The 16,912-nt window shown below is 32.3% G+C and overlaps 1 protein-coding gene across 1 annotated transcript in view; it reads left to right on the top strand.

The window, feature by feature from the left end:
* The window catches only part of LOC129233218 (CCAAT/enhancer-binding protein zeta-like), a 93,317-nt gene that overhangs the window by 54,958 nt on the left and 21,447 nt on the right, over positions 1 to 16,912 (top strand). Inside the window, exons 5-8 of the mRNA XM_054867275.1 lie at positions 478 to 693; positions 7,540 to 7,737; positions 10,007 to 10,261; positions 15,046 to 15,225. Of these exons, the coding sequence (XP_054723250.1) occupies positions 478 to 693; positions 7,540 to 7,737; positions 10,007 to 10,261; positions 15,046 to 15,225 (849 nt within the window). The remainder of the gene's footprint in view (positions 1 to 477; positions 694 to 7,539; positions 7,738 to 10,006; positions 10,262 to 15,045; positions 15,226 to 16,912) is intronic.

The following is a 16,912-nucleotide window of genomic DNA, read 5'->3' as shown; positions in this document are numbered from 1 at the left end:
TCACTCGATTATCAGAAGTACTCAATTCCCGAGATCTCGATTATCAAAAGATCTCGATTATGCCCATCACTAATGTCTACACTATTTATTTTTATTTTTTGACGTTTTCTTTCCTTTTTGTGCAGTGTGATTTTACCATATCTGTAGGTAGTAATGGCTTATTTAGCTGTTTCAATTTATTGCTATTTTTATAGTTATGTTTTAATTGAAACTAAGTGTAAAAAAAAATTATATATGTGTGGTTGAAATACAATCAAAGAACTTATTTGGTAGTCTAAAAAGAGTACATTAGAGTTTATTATTTGATATCATTGCATTGCTGTCCTGCAAAAGTACAAGCAACACTTTATCTGGTACTTTTTGGCGGCTATTGCTCTTATGTGATTTACATATATCCATGTATGTATTTCTCTCTCTATATATATCCATGTATATATTTATGTTTGTATATTTATATAATTTGTATTCTATTTACAGCAACCTTTAAAAGAGTTGGATTCAGTTGCAAAAGAATCTCCTGCTGTCCGGAAACTTATACTTATTTTGTGGGTTTTTGAAAATGAAATTAAAAATTTGTACAGTAAATTTGTGAATAATCTAAAAGCTGTAGGACATGACACAGTTGAGAAAACTAAGCAAAAAGCAGTAACTGTTATGTGCAATTTATTAAAAGAAAATCCAGAGCAAGAACAGGTAGTGCAAAATGAATTATGCTATTGATTTCTCTTTGAAGTGCTTGTCAATATGCTTTATTTTATTTATTGATTTATTATATAATCAAACTATAAATTTATGAATTTATTATAAAAAAAAATAACAAATATAAAAGTTTACACATTTTTTAACTCTTATAATGTCCGACACTTAATATGGAGACGATATAAGAACTGTTCATATTTTCCCCAGATCCTGTGTTCACAAATACCCTTATCACCTTAAAACTAACTGGCCGAAATAAAGAACTATTAATTCAATAAAAAAATTTAACGGTGTCATAAACTTACCTGAATTTTCATACGATGGTTTTCAATGATTAAGTTTTTAGCTTATTGGTCAGTGTAAAATACTTTCACATGAAAGAGACTAATAAAATTATATACAACACCAGTTAAAACAAAGAAGTTGTCATCATAGAAACACAAAATAGTTCATTGCTCTAAACCAGCGTTTCTTAATTTCTTTGATCAGTGGAACCCTTTAAAATGCTCACTTTTTTGTGGAACCCTTAGTTTTTTGTCAATAGTTAAATAGTGGCATAGCTAAGATTCTGTTTGAGAGGGAACCAAGGTTCTTATCTCAAAGAGACTATCATATTAACTATTTGTCGTTAAATTGATAATTAGACTTGACTATAAACCATGGTAATTATTGCTAACTGTTAATTATTATTTATTATTATAAAATACCAAAACACCTCTATTTACATAGGCAGCTGGTGCCCCAAAAAAGTAGGAGGTCAAAGGAGGTGCGGGTGGGGGGGGGGCAGGATTGGTGGGCGACACACCCTTAAAGCTAAATTTTTTCTTAAAAAATGGGATAATTGAATTTTTACGTCATTATTAATGAATTAACCTTCTTCCAAAAATTCAAGAAACGGACTCAAAAAGAGGGACCAGATGGCCTCAGATATGACACTTCTTTCTTTAAACACGTGAATAAATCATCACTGTCATTTTTTATTCGACCCTTAGTTTTGAACTTAGAAAAGTGGAAGGGCGAAGTCCCTTAGTCCCTTTACTGTTGAAAGTGAGAGGGCAATTACCCCCTTGCCCTCTCGTCCAAGCCGCCTATGCCTATTTGATTCTGAGTATTTTTAAAAGGAATAAATAACCTCAGAATTTATGCATGAGTTAGATGATTAAAATATTTTCTTAGAAAAGAAATTTTAAAGTTATTTATAAATCAGACTTTGATGTCACTGTATGTTATGTTGACTTAAATTGGTCCTCACTCTTTAAATGTTAAAATTGTGCTTTCAACTGCTGCCACAGATACTGGGAGAGTGGCTGGTATTAAAAATAGAATATTTTGAAATTTTCATCAAAAATCGTAATTTTAAGCAACATTTGATAATGATGCAGGAAAGGGAATTTGGGGTGTCCTTCCATAAGTTTTTCAATGTTCAAGTCACTTTTAAACTATCTTTGGTAATATTAGAGGGTCAGTAGTTTCTCCGGATTTTTTTCAAAATTGAAGTGTTTAAAAGTGAGAAAGAGGTGCTTTATGACTGAGCTTGGAAAATTTTCGAAGTTGAATCTTAAAGGCACTATTTCAGGCAACAAATAAAATTATTCCTATAGTGGCTAACCCTGATGGGTAATAAAGCTCAGATTAGTGTACGAAAGTAAAAGTAATTTTTTTTTTAATTTTGGGAAAGCGTTTTTATCGGTTTTTTAAGTGACAAATTTAAAAGATGTGGAATGAAAACATTCAAGTCTCATGGAACCCCTGAAAGAGCTTCGTGGAACCCTGTGGTTCCGCGGAACACAATTTAAGCAACTCTGCTCTAAACAACTGGTACATAATGACTGATACACCATTATTTGAGACTTATCCAAGATTTTTTGCTTCAAGTTATCTTCGTAAAACATAGTCAAGTCCGCTCATTGGAACATCAGTTAAAAGAATATCCTGCTTAATATAATAAATCTTCAATGTATCAATCGTTGAAGTGTGCTTTTGCATGTCCAGAATAATTGAATATCACACTAGTTAGAATAATTTTTCATGGCAAATTGGCAATTCCATTCCCCCACACCTTATTTATTATTAATTCAAGCAGTCTTGAATGTATTATGTTTACATGTGCCTCTCTTTCCACTATGTATTAAATGTCATGAATGTCACTTTTAAATACGTAAAGTTTAATTTTGTAAGAAACTGGAGATGTACTATCATACATTTGACATTATGACACATTTAAAGTCAATAATGTGATAAGTTACAAACATTTTTCTCCCGTGACAGAACGGGGAGGACAAAAAGTATTCGTTTGCATGGGACAAGATATTTTTGTAGCATATGTGCTGTTGACTAATTTAAAAACGAGGGCTGTTTTTTTTTCAACTTCCAATCGTGTCCCTAGACGGCAGGGCGAGCGGTATCATCCAGCAATGCGCGGCAGTCGACTGCGCACCTCTCCCACTACAACCTAACTCATTTTCGGGCGTCCGACGCCATTACCAGTTTATCTAGCAACACATAAACATGGCTACCATGATAGAATCTCCCACCAAGTGGGATATTCACCGTAGAATGAAACGAATATACAGTGAAAGCTTTATGAGTGACAGTGGAGTGTGTGATTGGTGTAGGAAATTTAAAGATGGACGAGGTGATATTCATGATAAAGGGGGCCAAGAACGAAAGTCGGTCGCAAACGAAGACCTCGTTGATCGAGTTGACCAAACTGTAAGAAGCAATCGGAGGTTTACGATTATGGACCTATCTGATCAGTTTTCTGAGATTTCAAGGTCAACCCTACACATTATCGTACTGACAAGTTAGGCTACAAAAAACGTCGTGAAAACCCATCTCAAATCACTGGCAGCAAACTTCTACAAAGAAGGTATTAAGAAGCTTGTGCCCAGGTATGAAAAATGCCTCAATTTAACCTTTTAAACGCCATAATTCAAATTTTTAATTTTTACTTTTAATTTTTTGCTTAAATGTCTCAATTTACCTCTAGTATAGCAAACCCAAACATGTTTTGTCGAAAAAAAATTTCTAAATAGGGTTTTCTGGATGTTCCCATTTGGGAACATCGGCGTTTGGAATGAAGTAAATGGGAGGATTGATCTCGAAACTTTATTACTTCGAAATGGATGAAAAAATATGAATATTTTTGTTTATTTTACAAACTATTATACTTTTCTCTTCTGAATGACACTTTTGCTTCCTTAATGTCTATGGTATTGGGGGAAGCAAGATGAACGGAGTCTCTTTTCACATTCAATGCCCGTTTTCGCACGTGCTTCTGACAAACCGTACAACGTCTCTGAGTGAAGGGGACAAGATAATGGTTATCTGTTTTTAAATTCAGAACAGGACGATGTGATTTAGGTTCATGTCTGCTTGACACCTCCACTGAGAGTTAATATGATATCAGCTAGGTGTTGCATATAATCTAAAGGAAGTATTTTGAAAAATAACTGCAGAAGATCCATTGCCTGAAGCTTGGAGAATTTTTCAGTCAATTTTTCGAGTTTTTTTCCCGGAAGATTTTCTTCAAACTTAGCATATTTTTTCCACCTGGGATAGGGTTCTTGTTTCCGTTTCTTTGCTTTTGGAGCCGAGCATGAGGTTGTGCTTCCCTTTTGATCTCCTGAATTGTGAAGCTGATCATCTGAACTATTTGAACCTGTGTTTTCATCGCTAAGCATCAAGTCAACCTGGCCGCAGACATCTTTAGGATAAACTTCATTTAAGGCTTCATCGTTTGTGTGTTCTTCATCACTCAGACTCACGTCTTTATCCGGTAGCAAAATACAAAGATCATGCTCGTGTTCGTCATCAAGTTCGCTGTCGGATAAGCTGTGGAAATAATCTAACGCTACTTCTAACGTTAAAAACTTGCGAGGCATCTCTAGATGGCTGTTTATACGGAATGATAGTTCAAAAACACTAAATAGATCAAAACTACATTATTCTGAGTCTAAAAACAAAATCGTTGGTACGTATGCGACTTGGTAAAAGAAACGAAACGCACATGAGTCGAGTAATGAAATGAAATGATGAAATGAGACTGGTCAAAATTCATAAAAGGCCCTTATCTTTACCTATCCCTCAGTCACGAGATACATTCCAAAAGTGTGAAACACTTACAATTCTTAGAAAGTGAATAGGGAGAGAAAACAAGAATTCCAACCCCGAAAACGCGATTCACTTATAATAGAGAGAATGCATGAAGGCAGGAGTGAAGGCCACATTTACAATAGAATAGTTGTGTGAAGGGCAAGCTGATTGATAAAAAGTGTATGTTCGTGAATGAAGGAACCGAACACGTGTATACAACACAAAACAGATCTTCCACAACAAAATATTTGAAGTAAAGGGGAATCACACTCAAATTCCGCGATTGACGAAACTCCCCCTCAAATACTATACTCTAAACGCCGATGTTCCCAAATGGGAACGTGTCGGTTCTTATGGAAATAACTCACAAGAAATAATAATTGGAAATATTTTGTTAAGTTGAAATAAAATATATATCCTCTGGCTACTAAATAATGCCAATAATTTATTTTTTACATTTTTTTCTTTAAAAGCAGAGACAGAAAAACTTAGACAAATTCTAAGTTCAGAAATTCAGTAAATGTGACTTTAATTTCAAGATAAAGGTTAAACGTACTTTAAAAATTCAGAACACCTAAAATAAATTCATACTGTTATGTGTCATTTCAGAAGATATGACAAGTCTAAACAAATAATCAGGTTACTAAAAAATTTCACAAAAAAATGTTCCCATTTGGGAACATCGGCAGGTAAAAGGTTAAATAGCGATTATGTTGAAAAGTAACTAATGATGTACCTAACTTTTGATAATAAATTTATTTTATTAGTCTCACTAGTTTTATTTTTATACCACATCAGAAGTTGATAAAAAAACAGCCCTCGTAATATAATTTTAACTGTACATGCTGTGACAAAACTAACAGCATTTAAAAGTGTTTGCATCACAGCAATGTAACTGATATAACTCTACCTTAATTGTTATTTTGAATGTTTTTGCTTTATTAACTTTTGTGGTGAGAAATTTCGATAAAACCTACGATAAAAAATGTATAATGACTGAAAGTAAACTGATGTAAGTTTTGCATGAAAACTGAAGTAAGTTCTGCATGGGTGTAAATAACTGAATTCGGGGATGATCTGGACACAAATTAAGTCTGTTTTCACAAAATGGCTTGTCTTAAATTTAGTCAGCCCTTTTACAAAATTTTGATGATAAAAAAAGGTTCTTTCATAACTCTTGATCTCAGTAGATATGTACCTGAAAGCAAAACATTTGTTTAAAAAATATTCCAAATTCTTTACATTTCATGCAAGAGCCTTCAGGTCAAAGGAGTTTTAGGTAGCATTTTGTCGGCTAAAATAGGGAAGTTGCAACCTATTAAATGTTCATATTTTGGCTATTGGATATTGTTAATTGACCCTCAAAACTAAAAAATTCACCATCGCCGAATTTTAAAACACCGTGGTTGATTTTTAATGAATTTTTAAAAATCCACGCGCAAAAGCGCGCGCTTCTGAAACGTCACTAGCCTACGTCACAAGGCGCGAATGGGCAACCTTCCACCGAAGATCCCTTGTTTTCGCTAGGAACATTTTGAGCGCGCTGATATTTTTATTTTTTAGAAATTCAATAATCCTTTTGAACACACTATGGAGACCGGATTCGTTAAAGCACAATCTAAATAATCTTCCTCATGTAAAAACAATGATGATATTCGAATATTTCCGAGAGGATGAGAGGTTTAATGTTCCAGAAACGCGAGGAGTTAAGTGCGAGGAGATAGCCTTTTACGTTTCGTCTTCGAAGTCGAATGCGTGACCTTCGGCTTCTGCCCTACCGGAAGGCGTATGATGTCACTTCCTATGCCATCTGACGTCACAGGCGCTTGAACTTTAAAAATTAATTTAAAAAAACTACTTATCGTATCGCAAAAATTTTTTCACCTATGATGTTCATACATGTTACTCTATCATATAAAAATAAAATTGAAAAATCGAAAACTTCCCTATTGCTGTGCGCTAGAAATGAGGTACGAATAACTCTTTGTCTACACCAGGGCTTGAAAATTATACTACTCGGCATGCCCAGGGCGTGTAAAAATTCTGATCTGTCATGAATATTTTACCCTTACATGCCCGGCCGGGCATGTAATTTTTTGATCAAATATGTTTTACTAAAACTTGATTGGCTCGTTTTTTATTGAAAAATTACTTATTCTTACTTGGAGCTCAAAATTTATTTCAAGCCCTACTGTTAAGATCGTTTGCTGTTTCTGATTTGCGTGATGAAAGTGATCCTTCCCATTATATAATTTAAATTTTGTTAAATTTAAGGACGGCTTTTTATGTACTATTTATTCAAACTATTTTTTTTAATGATTTATATAAAAATAATTCGTTTGTGTAATGCTGTACGACAAATTCAAATGCTTTTATTGCTATACAATAAGGAAAACTGGACATGTCAAAATTCGGGCATGTATCTTTTAGACTAACATGCCAGGTAGGGCATGTAAAAATTTAAAGATTTTTCTAGCCCTGATCTACGCTATATTTTCTTATGTTGTTACATTGTGTCTCATTCTGAATTACCATTTCAACTCATTCCTGTTCCTATTATTTTATTTTCACAAAATTTCTACTACTTGGGAACAGGATGTTTTGTATGTAATTAATATTTCTGTATAGATTTCTTTAAAATTGACTTGACCCCTTTCATAATAAATATAATTTGAATTCAAATTAAAGCAAAATTTTTTCTTCTTTTAAATGTGTACTTAAAACCTTTTTATTTTCACCCTCTAGTTTCTTCTCGAACAAGTGGTAAATAAAATTGGAGATCCAGTGGGGAAAATTGGATCTCATGCTTGCTATGTATTAGGACAACTTTTAATTCAGCATCCCGACATGAAAACAGTTGTCGTTCAAGAAGTGGAAAGATTTATTTTTAGATCTAACTTGTCTGAAAAAGCAAAGTACTATTCTCTCTGCTTCTTGAACCAGGTTTGTTGAATTTTATTCACCAATTTGATGTTATTATTCCCATTATTTTGATGTAATTATTGAAGTTTTAAGATTGAATTCCATTAATTCCACTCTGCCTTAAAGAAGATTTTTGATTTTCCATTGGAACTTTTAATTATTTAATGATAATCCTTTTAATTAATAATAATTCTTTTATTTATATTTTGTATATGTTTTTCTCTTTTTCTATTTTTTTGGACCAGGATTGCTTTTGAAATTTTAAATAAGAAGCTTAGTCTTAGACTGATATTTCATACTATTCAATAAAGTATATTTAATATGAATTTGCAGTGTTTTTTTGGCCATTTTGTACATTGAAGAAAATGCCAGTTGACTATTATGTATGAAGTTTCGATGCAAAAACTAGGTTAATTTTCTTTGTGCAATCTAAAACATAATTAATAGTTTTCAACAATTGAATTACTACTAATAATATTTGAAAAGAAGAATCCAATCAATTCATATTTTTCAAATCAGAAGCATATTTTGTATCCTCAAAAATAACTTTTCAGTCTTTGTATAATATAAGTATGCTTATCTATATACAGGTATAAGACAAAATAATAGGAACAACTATGAAAGAATAACAATCTTTTATTAGTAAGGGGTTGGGTCACTCTTTGCCTGAATCACAGATTGCATTCAACGTATGAAAGACCAATAAAGATCTTGAATAAAGTTCCCTGGGATTCACACTCAGTCCTCGTGTTGAGACGTCTTTAAATCAGATATTGTGCTTGGAGGTGTAAAAAAATCAAGCATGGATTTTGTTCTCTAAAAAACCCCATAAAGTCTCAATAAAGCTCACATTAGGTGACTGAGAACACTATGTTAGATGTTCCACTTGGTCATCTAGCTCATGTAACTGTGTTTGAACATGGTGACACATGTGAATATAAGCACTGTCATCTTGAGAACACAAGACGTGCTCCTGGAAAGAGAATCTGAAGCATGGGGTGAAGATAATTTGTGAGAATGCTTTAATAAAGGTCGTCTGTAATCATCTCTATCAGAACAATGAGAAACTCCAATCCTCAGAATGATAATGTGTTGCACAACTTCACAGACCCCCCCCCCCTTTTATGATTTAAAAAATTTAAGGTATGAAAGTAATTATGATAATTAAAAACCCTCAAAAAACAATGATTTATATGAAAGAGTCAGTTTTTAGCACATTAGCATCTAAAGCAAATACAGATAAAATAATATTCTAGAGATAAAATTTGAAGGAAAAAATTTTGCATTTTTCAAGAAAATAATTAATTATCCAGGGGGAAAAAATACGGCACATTTTGCAAAATGTTCAATAGTTTGCATTGTATTGCAATAGACATCCAATTCTATTTTTGGAAACTTAGGCACCTAAAGAATCTTCTCTACTTCCATCTTGGAAGTGACCAAATATAGTGGCTGCGCTAAAATTTAAGTTTTAGGTTTTTGAATTTTTAGCATAAAAATAATTATAAAATTTAAAATCCTCATTAAACATCAATTTAATATAACTGTTATAGCTTTGAGCACATTAGCACAATGCAATAAGGATAAGATGAGATTTTAAATTCAAAATTTTTCATTTCTCGAGAAAACTATTTTAAAGAATAAAAAATAAATAAGTAAATTAATAAAATGCTTTACAGCACATTTTACATTATTTTCATTAGTTTGCATTTGAATAAACATCAAATTCTGCTTTGTTTTTGCAAACTTAAGCACTTAAGTATTTTGCCTACTTCCATCTTGTGAATGACCAAACATGGCGTCTATGTTTTACACGTAACTGAAAAGTATTGTCGTTCTGGTCAAAAAACAATCTTCCTTGATTTGGAAGCATTGCCCTTTGGCATATGCTTCCAAAGCGATTTGTTTTCTTCCACCCTCTTGAGTTTATGCATAATTCCTGTTCATACCAAGGTTTTTTTTTCTTAGGAACAACAGGGGGGGAAACGGCGACTGAGGACGATTCTTTAGGTCGCCACTTTTTCAAACTAGGTCGCTGAGTGGCGACCCTGAATCTTACCTTTACCTTTCACCACCATTAGTTACAACAGGTGGCGATCATTTATTGGACGATCAAAGGACTACTCATTTTTAAATGGGTGTTCCTATTATTTTGACTTATACTTGTATGTATGTGTAATTGAAGTGTGCTTTCCGCAGAAGTTCTTGAGTTTATTTTCATTTATTCAGTTATTTATTTACTTCTTTTGATGTGTAATTATCTAAAGTATTTTTTTAATTTTCCTTTCAGATAATTTTGAATCATGAAGAGTATCAACTGGCAAATCATTTAATCATGATTTATTTCTCACAATTCAAACTTTTTGTTAGAAAAGGTGAAGTTGATACCAAGATGATGAGTGCTTTATTAACAGGTGTAGCAAGAGCATATCCATTTGCTAAGTTAAAGGATAATGTTATCATGAATCAGTTGGATGCTATGTATCGTCTTGTTCACATGGTTAACTTCAATACCAGCATTCAAGCTATGATGCTAATTTTTCAAGTATGTCAGTTGTCACATTTTTAATTCTTCATGCAACCAAAATTAGAAGTTTTATCTAGAAAGAGCTTATGTTTTAGAAACAATTTTTAAATATAGTACTGAATAGTAACTTTTTAAAAAATCATAAATAAAAGTATAATTTATAATATTTAAAATTAATTATACTAAACTAAAACTTACTTTTGGTTCTTTAAAAATATTTTAACGTTTGTAATGTTTCTTAGTAGTTTGCTTTGAAGTATATGACATATGATTTTTACAAATCAAATGAAAGAAATATATGCTTTTCAGAAATAAACAAATCCTCATTTGAAATGATGATGAAGAAAATACAAGCAAATAAATTGTGAGAGGTGAAGCAGTGTTTTAGATAAACCTCTATAGCAGCGGTCGGCAACATACTACTTTCCAAGTTTGTTGAACACTGAGATCGACTTGAGGGTGGGGATGAGACTGATTTTAATTGAATAGTTGCTTCAAACTACTTGCAATATATTACGTGAACATTTAAGGCACATCAAAATAATTTTGGGCACTGATAGATTATTTGTTTTAGATCTCTTTCCTTAAACCATTCATGTATCAATATTTATCTGTAAATTCATTTTTTTCAAGAACAAAAGAAAATTTTTAAAAATATTTATTGGAAATTGTGGCCTTTGCGGCAATTATAAAAAGTTTTGAATACTTTTCAAAAAACTTTTGATTTAGAAATTAAATCTAATTTTTTCCCCACAAAAAAATGTTTATTAATAGTAATCTAAAAAAAGAAAAGGTGTTTAATCTGTTGCCGCGATCTACTGGAAATGGGCTCAAGATCGGCCAGTCAATCTCGATCGCCGGGTTACAGATCGCTGCTCTATATGTTGAATGCAGGGCTGCAGAGTCGGAAGGAAAATGGCCGACTCCGACCCCGACTCCGACTCCTGTATTTTAAAACACCCGACTAAAACTCCGGATTTTTTTTTTATTGTATTTTTTCAACTCCCTCTCTCCCTTCAGGGGAAGGGGGAAAACCTCTAAATAAAGATTGAAATATGAATTCCTTTTTATGAAAATTTCACATTTTGTTTTTTATTGCAAACCCAAGACGTATACAACGTTAGAAGTTCAATTTAAAAATCAAATTTTCCAATAGTTACGAGTTAATAAGTGAGATCACTTAAAAATCCCTTTTAAAAAATTGAAAAGGATTACCTGTAATTTGCCCCCTTTTAATGTTTAACAAATAGATATTGATCAAATCATGTGCTTTCAATTTTTAAAAGCTGTAACGAGATAGGAAAAAAAGCTTTTTTCCTAAATCCAAATTCTTGAAAGGGGGTGGTTTACTCGGGTTGACACCTATCTGGTAGATGACACCCAAAGTTAATTTCAGAGTTTATAAAAAATATAAATATTTTAATTCTGAAAATTTTCGCGAATATATTTTAAATTATATTTCATCAATAAAATGTCAACGAAAATAAGGCACATAAACGTCAGGAGCTATTTTTACACAAAATGCGACGGTATACAAATTTCTACGAATAGCTTTTACTATACCCTTATTTTTTCTTGGCCTAATTTTTAATTTAAATTTTATTGGCTGCTTTAGAATTAACCTTAATATGAAGATTTTAACATTAACGGCAATAATTGAGTGTTGTAATCAAGAAATCATTTACATAATTTTGTTCCATACTTTTTAGTGAGAACCAAGCTTATAGAAATAGTCTTAATAAAGAAAAAAAAACATTAGATTATTTCATCGGATCTTTTGGATTCGTGTTTTTGCGCCAGAACTTCTTTGAATTTGCCGATCACCCTTAACCCCTTGAGGACCAGCGCATGGAAAACAAAGCGCAGCTACGGGACCGAACGTTCCGAAATGGAACGCCGCCATCGGCCCGAGCATTTACAGCAGTTAAGCCTAACTGAACAAAAATATTCATATAAAATCAGCATCTCAAAATAATGTCTTGAAATTTTAAATTTGCTGTAACAATGTACTACTGATTACTAATTATTAATATGAAGACAATTACATTATTAGAAGGGAGTGAAATAAGTAGAATACTAAAACTGTAACTATGTGCACAATGTTAAATAATATGTGCACAAAAACAAAGTTAGAGTTAGACATCGTGAGTGTGCAATCAAAGAAAAAGAAATGTAGCAAAAAAATATGTTCCTTATGTAAATTTAATTAAAACAACTTAGGTCAACGAATTTAAACTAGTTCAATTCCCACGCAACAAGTCTCAAAATTGCTTCATAATTCTCTCGAAAACATTCCCTTTCACTCACTTCGCTAACCATTTTTATTGCAATGTTCCAGTCTCCAAATGAAAAAGAATAAATAAAGAAGAGCAGTATCAGAAAGGATTCAAAAATAATCATAAACTTCAGTGTCGCTTGAAATCATTAATGTACTCTCATCGAACGGGGAATCCCAAAATTCGGGAACACATACGCAAAAATATTTTTACCTTCCTCCCCTCTCCCATAATTTATTCAGCTAGATGTATATCTCTTTCAATTACTCGTAACAAAAAAAGAGAAGCAAAGATATAAACAAGAGCAATCGAGACCTCATAAATCATATGCGCAGAGCAGTGATTCACTGATGTTTACATAAAAAAAAAATCTATCCCATTGAGAGGCCCAAATAAAAAACTAAAGCCTGTACATGAAGGTCAAATACCATGTGACTCGAATAAGATCAAAATTATAGCCATTTAGCGCCATCTATTATCGTTTAAATATTCATTTAATTTGTTCCGTTTCGAGAAAGCGTATATGTGACGCTGGGACGTCAGCGTCGATCAGAGCGCGTAGCGGATACGTGCCGCTGGGCTGATAAGAGAGGAATTGTTGTGTAGCGTCCGCGTGACGCTGGGTGCGAACGTGTTAAAAATTTCAACCTTAGCTATGGGCGCGACTTACTAATTTGTTATGTTTTTTTAACTATTTTATATAACTGAGATCGAACAAAACGCTATATTTCTATTTTTATTTGAAAGTGATTACTTGAAAATGTTAGGCAACAAAACCCTTTGCTGACAGTTGCTATTAGTTAAGTTTTTTAACTTAAGTTCTGGCGCAAAAACACGAATCCAAAAGATCCGATGAAATAATCTAATGTTTTTTTTTCTTTATTAAGACTATTTACAAGCAAACTAGGGGATGGCTACAGAAAGTTCGGTAAGCGCTCAAGCTAGCTGATGGCAGTTATTTTCTCATTAGTATCTTTTTTATACATGTAATCGAACTAATTGGTATTCAGTTTTAAAAAAATACATAGGGAGTCAGTAAAAAGGAAAGAAAAAAAGAAGCCCGGAATTGAAGTCTGCATGTTTTCCAACGACTCCGACTCTGACTCCTTCACTCCAAAATCAGTCCGACTCCGACTCCACAGCCCTGGTTGGATGTCCTTGTTCCATTTAGCTATAACTTTGGAAACTTGTCAAAGGAGTTTCTTTCAGCTCTTGGAAGCACTGCGTTTCGAAGCAGGAAATATATATGAACTTAAATACAAAAATTCACCCTGAAAAAGCTGTCAGACTTATTTTTTAATCAGAATTTTAGAATTTATAATGACTAAATATTTTTTCAACCTATAACACTAATCGTTTTTGAACTAATTTATTGAATAGTTTTGAATTGTAAGGCTTTATTTACTTATCATTAATTTGTATGCAAAATTTATGTAATCAGGTGTTTATTATAAAAATAAAATTAATTTATGGTTTAAATGTGGTGTGTTCTGCTTGTGACATCAAATGTACTCGTGTATGTGTATGCGTAAGTTTTATAACTTTAAAGGATCAGTAACTGTTCGTTTAACGTTTTCTAATTAGCTATTAAATGCCACATTACATTATTCTTTATTAAACATCTTTAATTTTGTATAGTCAAAATATTTTTATTTAAATGTATTCCTATAAAATATTTAATACATATTCCTGAATATTTGTTTCATCCCTAGTAAGTTCTTTTTACAAAAACTAGATACACCTTGCTATAATAAATTGCAGTTTTGAAAAATTACTTATTATATAAGAACCTATACACATCCATCTCCTATTATTTATTAACTGAAAATTAAAATTCTTTGTTTCTGTGCCGATCAATTACTGCTAAATGGAATTAATGCTAAAATAAAAATAATTAACTTTGGTATAATCAAACCTTGTTAACTCAATGTTCAAGGGACCATGATAAATATTGTATATTAACCAAATGTCATCTTGTCCTATAAATTTTAAGTGATTGTTATCTCATAGGACCAAAAGACTATTTCATAATAGCAAAATTTCACATTAAGCGATTTCGTGTTAACAAGGTTTGACTGTAATTAAGTTTCAATTTAAGGCTACTTTTGGCAACAATAAAATAATGAGTAATTTATCTCATGTAGCTCCAGCTATTCATAAAAGAAATTGAATGAAACCGCACAGCGCAAAAAAAATTATTGCAAAAACTAGTTCTTTTCTTAAAATATTTTTTTTTTCCTATTATTCAAGCAATGAATTGCTATTTATACAATGCTTAAATTTATGTATTGTTATGAGCAGTGTAAATATAAATGTAAATATAAATCTTTAAAATTATGTTTGGTTTGTCTCTTAAATATTTTTAGTTAGTTTTCAACTCCTCGAAATGTCAAAAAAATGTGTACTGTTTATATTGCAAATGTGCTGCTCCATACTGAATGCGTAGATAGCTATTTCACTACTGATAAACATGTTTGAAGTAAAAAAAGGAGTGCCGTTAAAACTATTCCATGCATTTTCCCACAGGTTTTGGACTCGAAAGATAATCTATCAGATAGATTTTACAATGCACTGTATCGAAAACTTCTGGATCCTGCCATTAGTGGCTCTTCTCGACAAGCATCCCTTTTGAATCTTGTTTATCGTGCTCTGAAAAAAGATGTAGCTGTAGTGAGGATAAAAGCCTTTGTCAAAAGAATATTACAAGTAATGAGTTTATAATGTATTGTATCAATCTCCTGTATTATCTGTTTTCATGTGTTGTGGAGTGTAAGTTTCACTAAATTGTATCTCACATTAGTTGCTTTTTGAAATGGATTATTTGATGTTTGAAATAATCTAATATACTCTGATTTTTAGCGATGTCTCATTAGACAAAATAAGGCATGATTTGTGAATTTCTTAACTTGATAAAATATTATTCAAAAACTTTTTTATTTTCATTTTTGGTATCTTTAGTGGTGCTGTGACTCTTGGAAAACCCTAGCTTTATTCAAGACTTTAAACCACTAAAATATTCCTTTTTATTCATTGAGGCATAATCCCCAAAAAATTTTGGCTTAAAGCAATATTTTCAAGTGTTATATATTAATGACTATGCACATAAGGACTGCTACAGCTCCCCTTCCCCCAGGCAAGAACAGATTGCGTTTTCAGCTGCCTTAATATTTCATGAAGTAATCAGTACTTTAGTTGGGTGGAAGTGCATGGGAATCTCATCCCATAAATGGGCAATTGGCTGTTATAATAATCTGATCCATTTATTGTTATTGCAGTAATACAACATTGTGATAACTTTCCAAAATGATCTTGGGACTAAATTTCTTCACTTATATTTGTTTCAAATCAGAAACTAATTCAATTGTTGGCATGAACATTGTCTAATCGTTGGCATGAACATAATGTAACCTATGTACCAACTGTTAAATCACAATGTTTCAATTTGAAATTCTGTCATACTGCAAATTCCCTAAAATGATAAAGAATATTAGTTGCTTAAATAGGCTTCATTGCTCATATGTTTCTTCAAGACAAAATATGAAAATGAAGTATAAGTATACAAAACTTTTGATTCTGGGGTCATTTCTGCTAATATATTTTCCCTACTTAAGTGCTTTTGATAATGCCACTCATTTAAAAAGTTTTTCCCCTCCTGCCTTTCGCAAGAAAGGACAAGGGCAGATTTATATTAAAAGAAAAAAACTATTTTATTTTAATATTAATCTACTTTTATTGTATGACCAAATGGTCATGGTGTGTGTGTTTTAAGATTTGAAATAACCCACCAGAAATCTGAAAGAAGTATAATTTATAAGAATGAATTATAAAATGTAAATATGACAAAATAACTTGTAAAATATACTGAAAATAAGTAAAAGCAATATGTTTTTTGAGCAATCACGATTGCTTATTGCTTTCATTTGACTGTTTTTGGCGTCCTATCATTTTATTCTCCCACCGCCACCCTCCACACCATCACCGTCGACCGGCTCCTCACGATGCTGCTCCTATAGCGAAAGAAGCTGTCTCCAGGTTACATCCATGTCCTACACACGCGCATACATACACAACTACACACACGCACACATACACACAAACACATACACCTATACACACATACACAAACACATATACACACGCATACATACAGACACCTACACACACATACACATCCCCCCCCCCACGCATTCATACACACAACTACCCACACACTTATGCCAGCACACAGACACAAACACACATGCCTACACACACATACACATACCCCCCACACACAAACACACACGCCTACATACACACACTCGTGATTGAGAAAAACATAGTTTGAATTCAAGATGTCAAAATTCAAATAAATTTTTCTTCTTCTTTTTTTTTCTTTTTTATTATTATTTTT

The sequence above is a fragment of the Uloborus diversus genome, unplaced genomic scaffold (genome assembly GCF_026930045.1).
Source record: "Uloborus diversus isolate 005 unplaced genomic scaffold, Udiv.v.3.1 scaffold_257, whole genome shotgun sequence".
Taxonomy (NCBI): Eukaryota; Metazoa; Arthropoda; class Arachnida; order Araneae; family Uloboridae; genus Uloborus; species Uloborus diversus.
This window is presented reverse-complemented; position numbering and strand designations above follow the sequence as displayed.